Source organism: Pongo pygmaeus, chromosome 10, assembly GCF_028885625.2.
Source record: "Pongo pygmaeus isolate AG05252 chromosome 10, NHGRI_mPonPyg2-v2.0_pri, whole genome shotgun sequence".
Lineage (NCBI taxonomy): Eukaryota > Metazoa > Chordata > Mammalia > Primates > Hominidae > Pongo > Pongo pygmaeus.
This window is the reverse complement of record NC_072383.2, coordinates 53,723,154-53,742,567: the sequence shown is the minus strand read 5'-3', so window position 1 is coordinate 53,742,567 and position 19,414 is coordinate 53,723,154. Positions and strand designations below refer to the sequence as shown.

General features: G+C 48.6%; 2 protein-coding genes and 1 non-coding gene across 5 annotated transcripts; 1 reads left to right on the top strand and 2 right to left on the bottom strand.

Annotated features, from left to right (window-relative positions):
* Window positions 1-13: 13 nt before the first annotated feature.
* On the top strand, window positions 14-19,334 carry PMEL (premelanosome protein). Of its 2 annotated transcripts, none has more exons than XM_063646985.1 (12): window positions 14-139; window positions 7,811-7,937; window positions 11,428-11,538; window positions 11,697-11,843; window positions 14,829-14,963; window positions 15,354-15,515; window positions 15,769-16,491; window positions 17,220-17,336; window positions 17,576-17,660; window positions 17,770-17,975; window positions 18,078-18,165; window positions 19,090-19,334. In XM_063646985.1, exons 2-12 carry the CDS (start codon window positions 7,862-7,864, stop codon window positions 19,223-19,225), a joined length of 1,986 nt encoding a protein of 661 aa, XP_063503055.1. In that variant the 5' UTR covers window positions 14-139; window positions 7,811-7,861; the 3' UTR covers window positions 19,226-19,334. The 2 variants fall into 2 exon arrangements, with proteins under 2 accessions (XP_063503055.1, XP_063503056.1); XM_063646986.1 differs by lacking the exon at window positions 14-139 and adding an exon at window positions 7,228-7,304.
* CDK2 (cyclin dependent kinase 2) lies at window positions 1,079-7,125 on the bottom strand. 2 transcript variants are annotated; one of them, XM_054442006.2, is made up of 7 exons: window positions 6,749-7,125; window positions 5,934-6,011; window positions 5,701-5,821; window positions 4,926-5,096; window positions 4,301-4,402; window positions 2,635-2,838; window positions 1,079-2,356 (listed from the first exon to the last, which is right to left on the bottom strand). In XM_054442006.2, exons 1-7 carry the CDS (start codon window positions 6,862-6,864, stop codon window positions 2,252-2,254), a joined length of 897 nt encoding a protein of 298 aa, XP_054297981.1. In that variant the 5' UTR covers window positions 6,865-7,125; the 3' UTR covers window positions 1,079-2,251. The 2 variants fall into 2 exon arrangements, with proteins under 2 accessions (XP_054297981.1, XP_063503057.1); XM_063646987.1 differs by lacking the exon at window positions 4,926-5,096 and having other exon boundaries at window positions 6,749-7,095.
* LOC129011115 (U2 spliceosomal RNA) lies at window positions 13,493-13,683 on the bottom strand. The gene has a single exon (XR_008493235.1). It is a non-coding gene; the product is annotated as a U2 spliceosomal RNA (small nuclear RNA).
* Window positions 19,335-19,414: the final 80 nt, after the last annotated feature.

Below are 19,414 nucleotides of genomic sequence, written 5' to 3'. Positions count from 1 at the left end.
AAGATGGACGAGGTAAGGAGCCATTAAAGAGCAAGCTCCTGAAGACAGGGGGCGGCACACTGCCGACAGGCGTATATATCCACCAATAAAATCTCGACACCCCATGACCCCGCCTTTTGACTCATAAACATCTAATCAGGTGAGTGATGGAGGCGGGTCAAAGTGAAACTTTAACCAGTACTGCGAAAATACGGGACTTGACTGGCAGGTAAGGAGGGGTTGAAGGAAGCCTTAGGAAGGCCGCTACTGACCTTCGCCCCTCCCCCTGGATTTGGCTGGGGCTGGCTCTAGTGCCCCGCCTTCTATGACAAATTAGCGGGCGTAAAGGGAAATACCTCTTCTAGGGATCCGGAGCCTGGGAATTTAAGTAACCCTGACATCAGCGCTTCCTCCTTTTAGTGAGGCTTCAGAGGACAGACGTATTTAGAGTGGCCGGCAGGCGGTCTGAGATGTTTTTTGGTGGAATGAGACAATGGCAACTACAAGAAGTGGTAGCTTGGAGACGCTTTTTCAGAATCGTATGTAAATGTAAATAAAAGAATCTTTGGAAAACTTTTCTGTTTGTGATATGAAACAGAAAGGAAAAACAGCGGGCTTACTGGGAAATGCAGTGTCGAAAGGCAAATTCCCCGGGAGCCCTCTTTCTGCCGCTATGTATGTGCATGAGTGTGTGTGTGTGTATGGGGTGTGTGTGCATATATGGTGTGTATGTGGTGTGTGTGTATTTGGTATATGTATACGTGGTGTGTGTGGTATATGTGTGTATATGATGTGTGTGTGGTGTGTGTATGTGGTGTGTGTGTGGTGTGTTGTGTGTGTGTGGTATGTTGGCTGGGGGAAAGGAGGTTTGCTGGTGTGTGGAGAAAGTGAAGTAGGAAGTATATAGACTTCAGTTTCCCCAGCCATAAATAGGGACGATAATAACCACTTTGTTCACCGTCAGCACTAGCCAAAATGGGGTGGGGTGGGCAGCCATGCACAGAGAGATTAGGAAAAGGGGTCTGAAATCAATGATCACATATACATATTCATATTCTGTCTCCCACCATTCTTTCAGTAAATAAGAGGAGGAAAGAGATGAACTATAAAACTAGGCACATTTTTTTAATGAACTACAAACTAAATTACAAATAACGTTAATAGCAAGAGCACTCAAGGACAAGGGTGACAGAGACAAATCATAAACAACAACAACAAAAAATGCTTTTTTTTTTTTAGCACTGTCATTACAAAATCCCAAGGTGCACACGGCAACAAATCCACCCACTATGACCAAAAAAAAAAAAAAGCCAACTCTACTATTGGATATAACCTGAAATATAAATATAATTGTTCATCCTTCTTTTAAAGAAATATTTTTACCCATGCCCTCACTCCATCACAGCCCTGAAAAAGTGTCAGCATTCTCAAAATGATGCCTAAACCCTAACTTCTAACTCCTATGGGGTAGGAGGTGGACTTCAGAGGAAAATGGGATCAGGGATCCCTGGCAACTGAAGAACTAAGAATACTAAAAGGAAAAGAAAAATTCAAACATCTTTCACCTGCCTCATAAGGCCATGGTGAAGCAATAGATTGGAATGAAGCACAATCGCTGTCCCAGGGCCTCCCAGATTCCTCATGCCTGTAGAAGGGACAAACAAGGGGACTGGGGCCAATCATTTTTCTGCAGCCCCACCCGGGCTGAGTCTTCAGTCTCCCAACCTGTTAGGTGAGGCAAAACACTAACTAGGGTATAAACTGATTGGATCTATTTTTTTCAACCGAATTCTTTAAAATAGACTCCTCCCAGTGGTTTTATTTTACTTGGTTCTCAAAAGCTCCAACTTAGCCCCTACTATCATTTGGCCTTTATAAACATTGTGACAGCAGGAGGCTTGGGATCCTGGTCATCCCAAACACTGGAAATAATAATTATGGGGCATTCAGAGATTGGTACGGCAAATCTAATGTGTAGGAAGGCTTTTTTTTTTTAAATTTTTATACCAACCCTCTTCAGCAATAACTAAGAGAAGGGGGAAAGGGTGGTGGAGGCTAACTTAAGTGCATCTAATACTGAAACTTCCTTTCATTTTCACTGGTTCCTCCCTTTCACCCCCGTATTCCCAGAGTTGGCTGGCCAAGACTAGAAGATGAGTGTTTAAGGCAAGATCAGAGGGCCCACCTGAGTCCAAATAGCCCAAGGCCAAGCCAGGTCAAGCCCACACTGGAGGAGAGGGTGAGATTAGGGCTGGGGACTTCAAGAAGGCTATCAGAGTCGAAGATGGGGTACTGGCTTGGTCACATCCTGGAAGAAAGGGTGAGCCAGGGCTGCCTTGGCCGAAATCCGCTTGTTAGGGTCGTAGTGCAGCATTTGCTAGAGGGAGAGATGTATGTTGACTTCAATGATGTGATAGTGGACTAAATGGGCAGCAGGTGTTCCCATTTAGGAGTTCAGGAAACCAGAACTCCTTCTACCCAAAGCAGAATTCTCACTTCCATCCTCCCATAGCTGAATCAGTGTGCCAACAGGGAGAGCAGGAACCAGGGAAATGAAATACTGAGGCCCAGATTTCAGGGTCTCATCCTTCCTTCATCCTGGAAAAGCCCTTCCCTGGGAGAAATGAATGAGGGAAAACAGGTGCCCACTCTCACCGATAACAAGCTCCGTCCATCTTCATCCAGGGGAGGTACAACTTTACTAAAATCTTGCCGGGCCCACTTGGGGAAACTTGGCTTGTAATCAGGCATAGAAGTAACTCCTGGCCACACCACCTCATCTGGGGTCCCCAGAGTCCGAAAGATCCGGAAGAGCTGGTCAATCTCAGAATCTCCAGGGAATAGGGCCCGGCGAGTCACCTGAAAATGGGGAAAGAGGAAATACCAAGACCCATGTTGACGTCAGTCAAAACTCTCCTCTATACAAAGGAGTTCCCACAGACAGTAAAAGGTCAGCGGGGCCCCATGACTCCCTCCCCAGGGCATTTCATGGGGTCAGTCACACAGAACCTGAGACAATGAAGTCCCTTCATCTGTCTCCTCGCCCCCTCCTTCCTTCCCCCAACCATGGCTTTGCAGATTTCCAAGGCTGGGTGGGTCTGGGAGGGGGTGAATGTCTGGGGTGCCACTGACATGTAGCAAAGGTATCCCAAGCCACTCAAGGGGTATGGGGTAGACACTGCGGTCATCCCCCAACCTTGTGATGCAGCCACTTCTAGATAGGAGCACAGTGGGCAGAGACTCTGTCTTCCATTTCTTCTGTGTTCCCTATAGCACCTAGCATGGTGCTGGGTACCCACTAGGTGCTTAACAAATATTTTTTGATGAATTGAGAGAGGAATATGGACAATTGTAAGGTAATGCACTGGGGGATAAATGCACATTACATATGTATAGGCTAATGGTCTTTAAGCTCTTGGTTACAACCAAGATAAAAGACAATAAAACATATTGCTGATTTGAAGACTCAGCCTACTGCACTGCACTGTTGTATTAAAGGAGATGGGAGCTTCTACATAAAGCCAGGCCTCAAGGATCCTTCAGTGTGAAAAGCCAGAGGTTGAAGGGAGACATGATCTAAATCTTTTTTTTTTTTTTTTTTTTTTTTTGAGATGGAATCTCGTTCTGTCACCCAGGCTGGAGTGCAGTGGTGCAATCTCGGCTCACTGCAACCTCCATCTCCCGGGTTCAACCGATTCTCCTGCCTTGGCCTCCCAAGTAGCTGGGATTACAGGTGTGTAATCCCAAGTAGCCACACCTGGCTAATTTTTGTATTTTTAGTAGAGACAGGGTTTTACCATGTTGGCCAGGCTGGTCTCAAATTCCTGACCTCAGGTAATCCACCTACCTCAGCCTCCTAAAGTGCTGGGATTACAGGTGTGAGCCACTGCACCCTGCCTAAATCTGCAGTTTAAATGAAGGGTGTGGGTAAAGTGACCACAGTTGTCTTCACTACATTGCTGGCACCATACAACAAGGTCTACAAGCCTTGAAATGAAGGCCTGAAATAAAAGAGGCACTAAATGGAATCATTCTCCCAAATATATGCAGACTACAGCTAAAACAGCTGCAGAAATGCTTTAACTCATTTCAGGGATAAGAGATGTATACTAGGTATTAAGGCTGTTTGAGGATATCCTAACATTGTGGTTGATATCAGGGCAACAGTTGCATCCCTTCCCACCATTCCCCTTGGTGCTACTTTAGAGAGAGAACCCTGTGATAGAAGGGCCATAGGTCTGGGCCAAGAAACAGTTCTGTTGTTCTTGGATGTGGGGAGGAGGGGGAGGGGGCTGGGTGGAACTTGGGCAAGGCTCCATACCATCTCAGCAAAGATGCAGCCCAGGCTCCAGATGTCCACAGCTGTGGAGTAATATTTGCAGCCCAGGAGGATTTCAGGAGCTCGGTACCACAGGGTCACCACCTGAAGGACAGGAATAGGGAGGGGCGGGGTGGTTTATAGGGTATGGAAATTCCCACATCTCAGTTCCTCAACACTACTCTGCTTACTCTTGGCCTCTTAACAAGCCGTTTCCTTCCCTCCATCTTTCCCCTCCCACTGATTTCCAGTCCATAGTTCTGGACTGAACCCCCAATTTGAGATCTTCCTGGAAAAACTTGAGACAAATTGGTCATAATTTTATTTCTAAATTTTTTCTTTCTGTAGATTTGTAGAGATGGGGTCTCGCTATGTTGCCTATGATAGTCTCGAACTCCTGGGCTCAAGTGATCCTCCCACCTCAACCTCCCAAAGTATTGGGATTACAGGCGTGAGCCCAGTTAGCAACACAGTATGAATTCCACGCATACTCTAAGACTCTTTAGGATGTCAAGAGATTATTTCTACCTAGTAAGAAACTGTTAGCCAGATATTTTTAGTAACTTTGTGAATACCCTAGTTAACACCTCTTGGGAAACTCAGAGAAAAAAGACATAAAGGGACTCACCTCATGGGTGTAAGTACGAACAGGGACTCCAAAAGCTCTGGCTAGTCCAAAGTCTGCTAGCTTGATGGCCCCCTCTGTGTTAATAAGCAGATTCTGAGGTTTAAGGTCTCGGTGGAGGACCCGATGAGAATGGCAGAAAGCTAGGCCCTGGAGCAGCTGGAACAGATAGCTCTGACAAAGGAGAAAGAGAGGACTGTGTTTCTCCATTAGTGAGCAGACTGGGTTTGCTCTGTGCCCCCAAAACTCTACTAAAGCCTTTACTATGTTGGATTATAGTTACATATTTACAAGCTATTTCTCCCAATGGACTGTCAGCCTAGAGAGCATAAGGACCAAGTCTTACTCAATTTTGCATCCCTTTTCTATATGCTGTGCATTGAACAAATGTTTGTTAATAGATTGAAAGTAGCTCTGGGAGTGAAGAATCCAGCCCTAAAATAGACAATAGAGACTCACCAGCTAGTTCTTCCACCAAATGGAAGGGCTTTTTGGAGGAATTTACCAAGTGCTCTCAAATCCCATTTATCTGAGTTTCATCTGACCTCCCACCTGAGTTGCTAGGTTGACTCACTAGTTTCAACTTTGATTGTTCAGTCCAACCCTAGGGTTAATGAATATAATGAGCAGGGAAGGAGACACAAAATGAAGGGGAGTGTGCGTGTATAGGAGATGAGGGCTCAGAAGGAGGCCAAGATCATAAAATATCACCCTGAATTGCCTGCCACCAGTCCCCCAAGACATGCCCATGATGGGAGGAGCTTATGAGAAGCATTACCTTGATGAGGGGAAGAGGAATGCCAGTGAGAGCAGAGGCATCCATGAATTTCTTGAGATCTTGGTGCAGAAATTCAAAAACCAGGTAGAGTTTATTTTCTGTGTGAATGACATCCAGCAGCCTAGAGAAGGAAAGTTTGAGGAAATGGAGGTGCAAGAGAGAGAAATGCCCGCACTGTACAGACAGAACTTATCCTCCTTTCCAGCTGGATCACCTCTCAGACACATACTTACTTGACAATATTAGGATGGTTAAGCTCCTTAAGCAGAGAGATCTCTCGGATGGCAGTACTGGGCACACCCTCAGTCTCACTTGGAGAGGTTGGGAAAGCAGAGATGGGAATATGGTTACAAATATTCCTTTTCCCCCAACCTAGTCATTTCTTTCCCCCAAGGAGACACCACCCAGCGCCCCCTAGGAAAGTGAGAGAAGAGAAAGGGTGATGGTAAGAGCTAATTCTTGGGTAGTCAGGGTGTGACTTTTGGACATATTAAGGTCATTATCTCCTCTTTTCCCAGGGGTAGGTAAGTAAAGTCGCCTGGTGAAGGTGAAGCAGGGAGACTGTAATGGGGGCGGGGGGGGGGAATGCAGGAGTAGTCCCCAGCCTCCCCACAGGGGCCAGTGAGGTTCAACTGCCATTCTTTGGAAAGAGGAGAGAATTCTAAGGTGAGGGTGGGGCAGTGAAGAGGGCTCTTCATTCAGAAAGGCGATTCTCGCCGGTTCCCACATAACTCCACTCCATGGAGAGTCTTGGACCTCATCTCAGAGACCTCCTTTCTCTCCCCGAGTCTGTAGTCGCACATTTGGGGTCACGATCCGGCTCAGTTTGGGAAGAAAGTTTTCCATGGATTCCACACCACCCTATACTCTCCCCAGGGAGTATAAGTATACTCTCCACCTTCTACTGGCCCCCAACCCACCTCTCCACTTCTAAAGAAGTCCCTCCCTGCTCTCTTCCGGTCCCTGGACGGCTACCCGCCCGTGGGGGGTTGGGGGGGACAATCAAGGAGGTCCCCAGTTAGGATTCCCGGGTACAGAGGCCACTCACGTGTCCAGGCGGATTTTCTTAAGCGCCACCACTTCTCCCGTCAACTTGTTTCTGGCTTTGTACACAACTCCGTACGTGCCCTCTCCGATCTTTTCCACCTTTTGGAAGTTCTCCATGAAGCGCCAGCGAGTCTGGTCAGCCCGGCCCTGGAGCGGGGGCCTGGGAACCCTGCAGAAGGCGGACCCTGGCTCTCGGGGGCCGAGGAGGGGGAAACAGGGCCCAGTACCGTGGCCCCGGGTCGGGATGGAACGCAGTATACCTCTCGCTCTTGTCAATTTGGCCAACTTGAAACAATGTTGCCGCCTCCCCCCGAGTTCCCGACCGCCACCAGAGGCCCCGCCCCTGCTTCCCGCGTTTCCCTGGCTCCGCCCCCAGGCCTTTCTATTGGTCAACGTCAGGGCCGGGGGGCGAGCCCAGCGCTCCTCCCCGCAAATGACCCCGCCCTAGGCAAGTTTGGTTCTTGGGGGCTAGACAAGTTTCTTCCCCGGTGGGGCGGCTGAACACTCTTCCCAAGTACCTGCTTTGGGTCCAAGTTTCCTACCTATGTCTCTAGTCTGTAGGGATTTCTTGATTTCTAACTGACTATTTTCACCACTCCTGGGGAAAATATGTATCGACCTAAGGTTAAATTCTACCTGGCCCAGTAGCCTCCTTTGGAAAGCAGGAAGCCAGGAATCTCTTTGCAAAGGAATCCTGGGCCTCAGAGGAGTCGTTGCCTCTGCCTCATAGCCTACCCCGACACTGTCTCTGTTTTGGCATGCAGGGTTCTTTTTCTGTCTTTTTGAGAAGTTCCTGGTTTAATTCACTCTCCCATGATAAACTGTTGTGTCTGGTATGTGTTATGCAGCTGCCTATCAGTTAGCTCTTGCCCGGGAGTGTATCAAGATGAGAGTGATCCAGTGAAACCAGAAACTGTCATTGAGTAGCAGGATGGGAAAGCAATGTCTAGGGACCAGGATCCGTTTGTCAGTTTTTCCTTTTTCCTCTCCTCCGGCCCCTCCCAGGCCTTCTCTGAGGGAGAAGAGGAAGGGCTATGCAAATGAGCACCCTTTTCTTATATAGGGGCCTATCCCAGTCTCCCCAGTGCCTTTGGTTGCTGGAGGGAAGAACACAATGGATCTGGTGCTAAAAAGATGCCTTCTTCATTTGGCTGTGATAGGTGCTTTGCTGGCTGTGGGGGCTACAAAAGGTATGTGTGGATATGTGGACACGAGCAGGTGTGAACTTGGGGATGAACTCCCCCTGCTCTGGTTTCTGTCCTCCTAATGGGAGATAGCGGCAATATTTCAGGCGTCTCCCACTCATTTGATTTAGTGAGGATGTGGGCACCTGGGCTCCCTCCCTACATGGAGATTTGGGATTGAGCCTGAAAATAATCTCATATGCTTGGAGCGGCAGAAGGATAGAAGGTCTCTGTGGCACTGATTCTGAGGCTTCCTTGGCAGTGAGCTGGAGCACTGGCTCCAAAGGGGTGAAATGTGCAGGAGACTCTTTTAGGAAACGTCTCTTGGGGTAGGAGATTTAAAGTGGGGAGTCAGAGAATGTGGTATTGGGTAAGAATACTAAGGAGATACAATCCTCTCCTTTTGGGATGGGTACGGGTGAGCACAGCCCAGACCTTTTGTTCTGGGGCTGGAGAGATAGGCAGAGGGGTCTCAGCTGAGCATCACATGAAAGGGCTCTGGGGGATTGGGCCTCGTGACAGGAGCAAGGGGCGGGGGTGGGGTGGTGAGAGGGTCTGGAATGTCCCGTGCTGCTCTGAGAGTTGGAAGTGGAGAAAGAATGGGGTACCTTATGACTTCTCTTGCTCTAGTGGTGGGATGCTCAATAGATGATTCCAGATCCTCCCCCAGCAGAATCAGCTAGGGTTACAGCACACATCAGAAAGGGGATGAGGCCGGGCACCGTGGCTCACGCCTGTAATCCCAGCACTTTGGGAGGCTGAAGCGGGTGGATCACGAGGTCAGGAGTTCGAAACCAGCCTGGCCAATATGGTGAAACCCCGTCTCTACTAAAAGTACAAAAATTAGCCGGGCATGGTGGCACATGCCTGTAGTCCCAGCTACTCAGAAGGCTGAGGCAGGAGAATCACTTGAACCCGGAAGGCGGAGGTTGCAGTGAGCCAAGATCATGCCACTGCACTCCAGCCTGGGTGACAGAGCGAGTCTCCGTCTCAAAAAAAAAAAAAAAGAAAAGAAAGGGGATGAGGCCCGGTACAGTAACTCATGCCTGTAATCCTAGCACTTTGAGAGGCTGAGATGGGTGGATCACTTGAGGTCAGACCAGCCTGGCCAATATGGTGAAACTCCATTTCTACTAAAAATACAAAAATTAGCTGGGCATGGTGGTACGCACCTGTAATCCCAACTACTTGGGAGGCTGAGGCACAAGAATTGCTTGAACCTGGGAGGCAGAGGTTGCAGTGAGCCGAGAGATCACACCACTGCATTCTAGCCTGGGCAACAGAGCAAGACTCTGTCTCAAAAAAATAAAAAAGAAAAGAAAAGAAAGGAGATAAGGAGGCCGGTTGTGGTGGCTCACACCTGTAATCCCAGCACTTTGGGAGGCCGTGGCCATAGGATTGCTTGAGCCCAGGAGTTCAAGACCAGCCTGAGCAACACAGTGAGACCCTGTCTCTACAAAAAGTAAAAAAATTAGCCAGGCCTAGGCCAGGCTTGGTGGCTCACGCCTGTAATCCCAGCACTTTGCGAGGCCAAGGCAGGTGGATCAGCTGAAGTTGGGAGTTTGAGACCAGCCTGACCAACATAGAGAAATCTAGTCTCTACTAAAAATACAAAATTAGCTGGGCGTGGTGGCGCATGCCTGTAATCCCAGCCACTCAGGAGGCTGAGGCAGGAAAATCGCTTGAACCCGGGAGGCGGAGGTTGTAGTAAGCTGAGATCGTGCCACTGTACTCCAGCCTTCCAGCCTGGGCAACAAGAGCGAAACTCTGTCTCAAAAAAAAAAAATTAGCCGGGCCTGGTGGTGAGCACCTGTGGTCCTAGCTACTTGGGAAGCTAATCAGGAAGATGGCTTCAGCCTAGGAGTTTGAGGCTGAGGCTGCAGTGAGCGATGAACGTGCCACTGCACGCAGGGTGAGACAGCAAAACCCTGTATCAAAAGGAAAGGAAAGGGGAAAGGAAAAGGGAAAGGAAAGGGAAGGAAGTTTCTGCAGGAAAGGGAAAAATGGGGTGAGGGTAGCTTTTGCTGTGCTGAACTATATACAGAAAGGAGAGGAGAGGGGAGGGAAGGGGAGGGGACAGAGGTTTCTGCAGGAAAGGGAAAAATGGGGTGAGGGTAGTTTCTGCTGTGCTGAAATATATACATTATATCCCAGCCCCGCTTTCTCCCTAGATGTTTAGTCTCACAGATTTCTAGGAAGTTCTCCTTGATCTGACTTTCCTCGCTGTGCTGCAGTTTCAAGTCTTTTTCTTTTACTATATTCCTTAATGTATCCTGGAAAGAGTCTGTTCACACTGACCCACCTAAGGCTCTTAACAAAAAGACTGTACTTATATTTTGGATCCTGATTTTAAAAATCATAAGACATTTTTCCAGATATTCATGAAATTTTATGTGGACTGAGTTTGATAATTTTGTCTAGCATGAAATGACATTGTGCTTATGCAAGAAAATACTCATATTTTTTAAATTTGTAGGGTTAAAATAACACGATGTTTGGGATTTGCTTTTACATACTTTAGCCAAAACGAAAACAAAAATAACAACTAGTAAGGATAAACAAAGCCAATGTGGCAAGGTGTTGATAGCTGTCAGACCTGGGTGGGGGCAGATGGAGGTCCAGCGTATCCTTTTCTTCTCAGACCTCTCTTGGACAGTTACAATAATTTTGTCTTCCCTGTCCCCATCCCCAATCTCTGCCGGCCTCTAATCCATCCTCCTCACTGCTTGCCATCGTGATCTTTCTAAAGCACAAATTTGATCATGTTCAAAAGTAAATTTTTATTTTATTTTTGAGACGGAGTCTCGCTCTGTAGCCCAGGCTGGAGTGCAGTGGCATGATCTCGGCTCACTGCCACCTCCGCCTCCCAGGTTCAAGCAATTCTCCTGCCTCAGCCTACTGAGTAGCTGGAACTACAGGTGCCCGCCACCACGCCCGGCTAATTTTTGTATTTTTAGTAGTGACGGGGTTTCCCCATGTTGGCCAGGATGGTCTCTATCTCTTGACCTCATGATCCACCCGCCTCAGCCTCCCAAAGTGCTGGGATTACAGGTGTGAGCCACCGCACCCGGCCAAATAAATGAGTTTTAAAAATGCACTTTGGCCGGGCGCAGTGGCTCACGCCTGTAATCCCAGCACTTTGGGAGGCCGAGGTGGGCAGATCACCTAAGGTCGGGAGTTCGAGACCAGACCAACCAACATGGAGAAACCCCATCTCTACTAAAAATACAAAATTAGCCTGGCATGGTGACACATGCCTGTAATCCCAGCTACTCAGGAGGCTGAGGCAGGAGAATCGCTTGAACCCAGGAGACAGAGGTTGCAATGAGCCGAGATCGCGCCATTGCACTCCAGCCTGGGCAACAAGAGCGAAACGCCATCTCAAAAAAAAAAAAGCACTTCGAATGTGAGAATGAATGGGGTGACATGAATAGATTGTTATCCCTGAGAAGGAACTGAAAGGATCCTAGGGCCCTTCATGGCACGTTCCTTTTAGGACCCAGAAATCAGGACTGGCTTGGTGTCTCAAGGCAACTCAGAACCAAAGCCTGGAACAGGCAGCTGTATCCACAGTGGACAGAAGCCCAGAGACTTGACTGCTGGAGAGGTAGGAATTTGAAAGTTCCAGGGGAGGGCATGGTGGGAGTGGGGTGAGAAAAAAAGCAAGATAAACTGAACTGAGTGTAGCTTGGGAAGAAAAGGAGGGGAAACGTATACAGGGAGGGGAAGCCCAGGAGTCTCAGCTAATGTAACTTTCCTTCCCAGGTGGTCAAGTGTCCCTCAAGGTCAGTAATGATGGGCCTACACTGATTGGCGCAAATGCCTCCTTCTCTATTGCCTTGAACTTCCCTGGAAGCCAAAAGGCATTGCCAGATGGGCAGGTTATCTGGGTCAACAATACCATCATCAATGGTGAGTACTTCTCTATTCTAGGTCCTTATTCCTAGGGCTCAGGTTCCCTGGTATGCCCAGTGAGCTCAGGGAATGCCCCTTCCTCCTCTACTTTTTTTTTTTCTTTTTTGAGACGGAGTCTTGCTCTGTCGCCCAGGCTTGAGTACAGTGGCGCGATCTCGGCTCACTACAAGCTCTGCCTCCTGGGTTCACACCATTCTCCTGCCTCAGCCTCCCGAGTAGCTGGGATTACAGGCGCCCGCCACCATGCCTGGCTAATTTTTTTTTCTATTTTTAGTAGAGACAGGGTTTCACCGTGTTAGTCAGGATAGTCTCCATCTCCTGACCTTGTGATCCGCCTGCCTCGGCCTCACAAAGTTCTGGGATTACAGGTGTGAGCCATCGCACCCGGCCTCCTCCTCTATTTTTTAAAACAAGTTATATGTGTAGTACATACTCACTGTAGTTAAAATTTAAAAACACAGAGAAGGCCAGGCGCAGTGGCTCACGCCTGTAATCGCAGCACTTCAGGAGGCTGAAGTGGGCAGATCACAAGGTCAGGAGATCGAGACCTTCCTGGCTAACACGGTGAAACCCCGTCTCTACTAAAAAAAAATACAAAAAATTAGCCGGGCGTGGTGGCAGGCGCATGTAGTCCCAGCTACTTGGGAGGCTGAGACAGGAGAATGGCGTGAACCCGGAAGGTGGAGCTTGCAGTGAGCCGAGATCATGCCACTGTACTCCAGCCTGGGCGACAGAGCAAGACTCCATCTCAAAAAAAAAAAAAAAACAGCAAAAAGAAAAGAAAATTACAGCTGTAGTACCTGCTACTCAGGAGTCTCAGGTGGGAGGATCATGAGCCTGGGAGGTCGAGACTGCATGATCACGCCACTGCACTTCAGCCTGGGTGACAGAGTGAGACCCTGTCTCAAAAAGAAAAAAGAAAATTACAGTCCCTAAAGTGGAGGACAGCAGAATTCAGGGGACCTAGAAGTTGAACAGACCTATATTTAAATTTGTCCTTGATAGGTGACCTTGGGCAAGTTACTTGTTTTGTGTTTCCATTTCTTTTTTTTTTTTTGAGACAGAGTCTAGCTGTGTCGCTCAGGCTGGAGTGCAGTGGCAGGATCTCAGCTCACTGCAACCTCCGCCTCCTGGGTTCCAGTGATCCTCCCGCCTCAGCCTCCTGAGTAGCTGGGAGTAGCCTTCCGAGTAGCTGGTACAGGCACATGTCACCATGCCCGGCTAATTCTTTTGTATTTTTAGTAGAGACGGGGTTTCACCATGTTACCCAGGCTGGTCTCAAACTCCTGAGCTCAAGTGATCTGCCCACCTTATTGTGTTTCCATTTCCAAAGAAAAAAGGATTGTTGTAAGGATTACAATGTGATAATATGTGTAAAGTACTTGTTGTATCAGCTCTAGCCTACAGTAAAGGCTAAATAAATGTTATCTGGTGCTGTTATTTATTTATGTACTTATTTTTGAGACAGAGTCTCGCTGTGTCACTCAGGCTGGAGTGCAGTGGTGCGATCTTGGCTCACTGCAGCCTCCACCTCGCAGGTTCCAGCGATTCTCCTGCCTCAGCCTCCTGGGTAGCTAGGATTACAGGTTTCCTCCAGCACACTTGGCTAATTTTTTTTTTAAAGTCTGTTTTTATTACTGATGGTGAGCAGGTGCACTGTTCCTGGAAGTACTGCAATACCAGGTCAATGCGTGGAGTGGATAGAGCAAGATCCTATTCCATCTCCCATTTCCAAAAATGCGTTTAATATAGCGTTCCCAAATAGAGAACATATCAGATATTAAACTGATAAGAACAGACACTACACTTGATCTTAGCCAAAAGGCCGAGAAGCGATGCACCTGGTTAATTTTTGTATTTTTAGTAGAGACAGGGTTTTACCACGTTGGCCAGGCTGGTCTTGAACTCCTGACCTCAGGTGATTTAACCGCTTCAGACTCCCAAAGTGCTAGGATTACAGGTGTGAGCCACTGCGCCTGGCTCCCTAGTGCTGCTATTTTTATTCCACTAGCTAGAGCAAATCACTCTAAATATTTTGATATGTGGCTATATATATATACGTATATATACGTATATATACGTATATATACGTATATATATACATATCTTCTTTTTCTTTTCTTTTTCTTATTTTATTTTTTTATTTCTTTTTCTTATTTTATTTATTTTCTTTTTCTTATTTTATTTATTTATTTATTTATTTTAAAGTCAGGGTCCTTCTCTCTCTCCCAGGCTGGAGTACAGTGGTGCGATCATAGCTAATTGCAGCCTCAACCTCCTGGGCTCAAGTGATCCTCCTTCCTCAGCCCCTGGAGTAGCTGGAACTACAGGTGCATACCACCACACCTGGCTAATTTTTTTAAAATGTATTTTGTAGAGACAGGGTCTTGCTATGTTGATCAGGCTGGTCTTGAATTCCTTGCCTCAAGCAGTCCTCCCACCTCAGCTTCCCAAAGTGCTGGGTTTACAGCCATGAGCCACCACACCTGGCCAATTAAATTATAGCTTCCGGCCAGGCATGGTGGTGCACGCCTGTAAACCCAGCACTTCAGGAGGCTGAGGCGGGAGGATTGCTTAAGCCCAGGAGTTCAAGACCAGCCCTGGCAACATAGCAAGACCCTGTCTCTACAAAAAAATAAAATTAGCTGGGTATGGTGGTGCATACCTGTAGTCCCAGCTACTCGGGAGGCTGAGGTGGGAGGATTGCTTGACCCTGGGAGGTTGACACTCCAATGAGCTGTGATCACACCACTGCACTCCAGCCTGGGCATCAGAGTAAGACCCTGTCTCTAAAAAAAAAACGTGGTTTCCACACCCTCAACCCCCAACTACCACCCCAAATGGTTATACCATGGAGAATGTACTTTCTAGCTAGGGAATATTCCCAGAGCCTCTCTCTGATATCCTGGGAGCAATTTTAGGGGTTTTGGTATATAAAAAAGAATGCCAGGGTTTGAGAGTGACTCTGTATTTACTTTTCAGGGAGCCAGGTGTGGGGAGGACAGCCAGTGTATCCCCAGGAAACTGACGATGCCTGCATCTTCCCTGATGGTGGACCTTGCCCATCTGGCCCTTGGTCTCAGAAGAGAAGCTTTGTTTATGTCTGGAAGACCTGGGGTGAGGGACTCCCTTCTCAGCCTGTCATCCACACTTGTGTTTACTTCTTTCTACCTGATCACCTTTCTTTTGGCCGCCCCTTCCACCTTAACTTCTGTGATTTTCTCTCATCTTCATTTTCCTCTTGGATCTTTTCTCTTTCATAGCACCTAGCCCCCTTCAACTCTATCATAATTCTTTCTGGCAGCTCTTCCTCAATTGTAGTCCTACCCCATGGAATGCCTCATTAGGACCCCTTCCCTGTGCCCCCATATCACAGCCTTCCAAACACCCTCTGAAGTAATCATACCTCCTGAGCTCCTATCTCCAGTGCCCTGTTTCTAAGCCTGTCCCTCAGTCCCCTTTGACCAGTAATCTCTTCTTCCTTGCTTTTCATTCCAAAAACTTCAGGCCAATACTGGCAAGTTCTAGGGGGCCCAGTGTCTGGGCTGAGCATTGGGACAGGCAGGGCAATGCTGGGCACACACACCATGGAAGTGACTGTCTACCATCGCCGGGGATCCCGGAGCTATGTGCCTGTTGCTCATTCCAGCTCAGCCTTCACCATTACTGGTAAGGGTTTAGGAAGGGGCAAGGCCAGTCATAGGGCAAGAGAAGGCAGGGAGGCTTGGATGGACTGGAAAGGGGAAAGGTGAAATGCTGTGCAAACTTATTAAGTAGAAGGTCCAGGAAGACCTAGGCAGAGAAATGTGAGGCTTAGTGCCAGTGAAGGGCCAGCCAGTCAGCTTGGAGTTGGAGGGTGTGGCTGTGAAAGGAGAAGCTGTGGCTCAGGCCTGGTTCTCACCTTTTCTGGCTCCAATCCCAGACCAGGTACCTTTCTCCGTGAGCGTGTCCCAGCTGCGGGCTTTGGATGGAGGGAACAAGCACTTCCTGAGAAATCAGCCTCTGACCTTTGCCCTCCAGCTCCATGACCCCAGTGGCTATCTGGCTGAAGCTGACCTCTCCTACACCTGGGACTTTGGAGACAGTAGTGGAACCCTGATCTCTCGGGCACTTGTGGTCACTCATACTTACCTGGAGCCTGGCCCAGTCACTGCCCAGGTGGTCCTGCAGGCTGCCATTCCTCTCACCTCCTGTGGCTCCTCCCCAGTTCCAGGCACCACAGATGGGCACAGGCCAACTGCAGAGGGCCCTAACACCACAGCTGGCCAAGTGCCTACTACAGAAGTCGTGGGTACTACACCTGGTCAGGTGCCAACTGCAGAGCCCTCTGGAACCACATCTGTGCAGGTGCCAACCACTGAAGTCATAAGCACTACACCTGTGCAGATGCCAACTGCAGAGAGCACAGGTACGACACCTGAGAAGGTGCCAGTTTCAGAGGTCGTGGGTGCCACACTGGCAGAGATGTCAACTCCAGAGGCTATAGGTATGACACCTGCAGAGGTATCAATTGTAGTGCCTTCTGGAACCACAGCTGCACAGGTAACAACTACAGAGTGGGTGGAGACCACAGCTAGAGAGCTACCTACCCCTGAGCCTGAGGGTCCAGATGCCAGCTCAATCATGTCTACGGAAAGTATTACAGGTAAGAGTACCAGTGCGAATGAGGTTCATGGAGGTGGGGTACCCTACTCTACTCTGTAAGTCTTACCCAGGACTCAGATGTTACCCAATCCTTTGCTTAGCACTATGGTCCCCTCAGAGCTCTCACTGGCCTGGCTGTAAAGCCCTCCAGTCTCTCTTAATGACATGGAATAGGTCTGGAGTTCAGGAAACCAAGGTCTTCCCCTAGGCCATGAGGGAAGAGCTTGTTGCTTTCTCTACTGCTGAGAACGGTTGGCAAGACCAGGGAACAGACTGTGATCATTTATATAATATTTATAGCTCATTTTCTGTTCAAGCATAAATGCACGAAAATCCTTCCCAGATTCCGAGATCCTGATCCTTCCATTTCCCAACCCTGGATTCCCATCCCAAAGCAAAAAGGGAGGAATGAAACAGTGATGCTTAAATGAGTTAACATATGTTGAATGTCTAGCCTAGGACCTGGCATAGTGTGGGGTGTGATAAACATTTGAGATTTTTTAAAACTCCAATGCCACCCCTAACTGTGACTCTGGAGGAGTCATTTTCTTCTTCTGGGCCTCAGTTTCCTTATCTATAGAATAAGGTTTCCCAGATCTTATCTGATTCCAAGCCTGTGACTCCAGAATCCAGTAACTCTGGTTCAACCTGAAAAAATGCCTGCTTGGCCTCTGCCTCCAGATGAGTCATCTGTCTCTTGATCTTGCCTCCTTGATCCTGTCCTGCCAGGTTCCCTGGGCCCCCTGCTGGATGGTACGGCCACCTTAAGGCTGGTGAAGAGACAAGTCCCCCTGGATTGTGTTCTCTATCGATATGGTTCCTTTTCCGTCACCCTGGACATCGTCCGTGAGTCTTGCCTACTTTGGGGGCTGATGGAGGCAGCTGTGTGCTGCCTAGTGCTGGTCAGTGGAAGCACACCTTGGGAGGAATTACTCACCTAGATAGGAAGAATACCCAAATGCCAGAGTCCTCATTTGAAAGCACAGGGATGGGATTGGTAGAGCAGCCCTGGGGCTTTCCTGTCTCTGGGCTTTTGGGGAGGCCAGGTAGAGGAATCCTAACTTGATAATCTTGCAACTCTGCAGAGGGTATTGAAAGTGCCGAGATCCTGCAGGCTGTGCCATCCAGTGAGGGGGATGCATTTGAGCTGACTGTGTCCTGCCAAGGCGGGTGAGTGTCTCACTAGTGTGCTGGTAACTCTTGGGTTGACTATTTCTTCGCTCTCTGGCATTTAGTGTCCCTTCCCAGATCCCCTTGTATATGCTGACACCTCTTCCAGGCTGCCCAAGGAAGCCTGCATGGAGATCTCATCGCCAGGGTGCCAGCCCCCTGCCCAGCGGCTGTGCCAGCCTGTGCTACCCAGCCCAGCCTGCCAGCTGGTTCTGCACCAGATACTGAAGGGTGGCTCGGGGACATACTGCCTCAATGTGTCTCTGGCTGATGCCAACAGCCTGGCAGTGGTCAGCACCCAGCTTATCATGCCTGGTAGGTCCTTGGACAACAGCTAAGATGAGGAAGGGAGTAGATAGAGGGCAGCTGGCAAGGAGCAGACACTGAGTGAAGCAGTGCCTGGGATTCTTCTCACAGGTCAAGAAGCAGGCCTTGGGCAGGCTCCGCTGTTCGTGGGCATCTTGCTGGTGTTGATGGCTGTGGTCCTTGCATCTCTGATATATAGGTAAAGGCCTCATCACACAGCTCAGACCCCCTTATCCCTTATTATCACTACTCACTTTTCTTCAAGGGGAGAAGAAACCACCTCTCCCCTTGAGGAAGCATAGTGTCCAGGAAAGAGCCCAGGCTTGTAAGTTAGACAGACTTGGGTTGCAGTCTCGCTTGTGAGACCTGGGGGAAGTAGCTTAACCTGTCTAAGCCTCTGAAAAGTAGGTAAACTAATACTTGCCCTGTGGGGCTGTTGTAAAGATTAGAAACAATGAGTAAAGCACCTAGCTCTGAAGCAAGAGTGCAATAATTGATATTAATGACTGTTGTTAATAATATGAAGAGTGGGGGTAGTTTGGGTAAACTGAGTTTTCTTTTTTTTTTTGAGACAGAGTTTCACCCTTTTTGCCCAGGCTGGAGTATAGTGGCATAATCTCGGCTCACTGCAACCTCCACCTTCCAGTTTCAAGCGATTCTCCTGCTTCAGCTTCCCGAGTAGCTGGGATTTCAGGCGCCCGCCACCACACCTGGCTAATTTTTGTATTTTTAGTAAAGACAGGGTTTCACCATGTTGGCCAGGCTGGTCTCAAACTCCTGACCTCGTGATTTGCCCGCCTTGGCCTCCCAAAGTGCTGGGATTACAGGCGTGAGCCACCGTGCCTGGCCTGGGGTGAACTGAGTTTTCTACCTGCAAGAAAGGCAGATCCCTCAGGCCTGGGGTGGTATGGTCCTCAGGCAGGAAAGCTTACGGGGTGAGGGAGGAATGGACAGAGGTTACCACAGAAATAAGACAGGGTAAACCCTGGAGGTGAGGAGAAGGGGAGGAAGCTAGGATCAAGGCTAAGCAGACTGGGATATGGGTGTGTTCCCTTCTTTGGAGAAGCACAGACAAGCTACCTTCGTCCATTGCTAACCAGTTTACCCCTTCTCCCAATATCAGGCGCAGACTTATGAAGCAAGACTTCTCCGTCCCCCAGCTGCCACATAGCAGCAGTCACTGGCTGCGTCTACCCCGCATCTTCTGCTCTTGCCCCATTGGTGAGAACAGCCCACTCCTCAGTGGGCAGCAGGTCTGAGTACTCTCATATGACGCTGTGATTTTCCTGGAGTTGACAGAAACACCTATATTTCCCCCAGTCTTCCCTGGGAGACTACTATTAACTGAAATAAATACTCAGAGCCTGATGCTGGTTTTCCTGTTGCTTCTTGGGAGAATCTATGTCATTTAAGGAGTGAAGGTATAAAAGAAGGAAGTGTACCACTTA

Bases quoted from the DNA above. Each gene is read 5' to 3' on its own strand.
- CDK2 (XM_054442006.2), bottom strand. From the start codon at position 6,864: ATGGAGAACTTCCAAAAGGTGGAAAAGATCGGAGAGGGCACGTACGGA. The intron at 6,012-6,748 runs GTGAGTGGCCTC...AACCTCTCCAAG, and splicing joins AAGAAAATCCGCCTGGACAC to TGAGACTGAGGGTGTGCCCA. The intron at 4,403-4,925 runs GTGAGTCCCTTT...CCTGTCCTTCAG, and splicing joins TTCGTACTTACACCCATGAG to GTGGTGACCCTGTGGTACCG.
- PMEL (XM_063646985.1), top strand. From the start codon at position 7,862: ATGGATCTGGTGCTAAAAAGATGCCTTCTTCATTTGGCTGTGATAGGT. The intron at 14,964-15,353 runs GTGAGGGACTCC...CAAAAACTTCAG, and splicing joins TTATGTCTGGAAGACCTGGG to GCCAATACTGGCAAGTTCTA. The intron at 17,661-17,769 runs GTGAGTGTCTCA...CACCTCTTCCAG, and splicing joins ACTGTGTCCTGCCAAGGCGG to GCTGCCCAAGGAAGCCTGCA.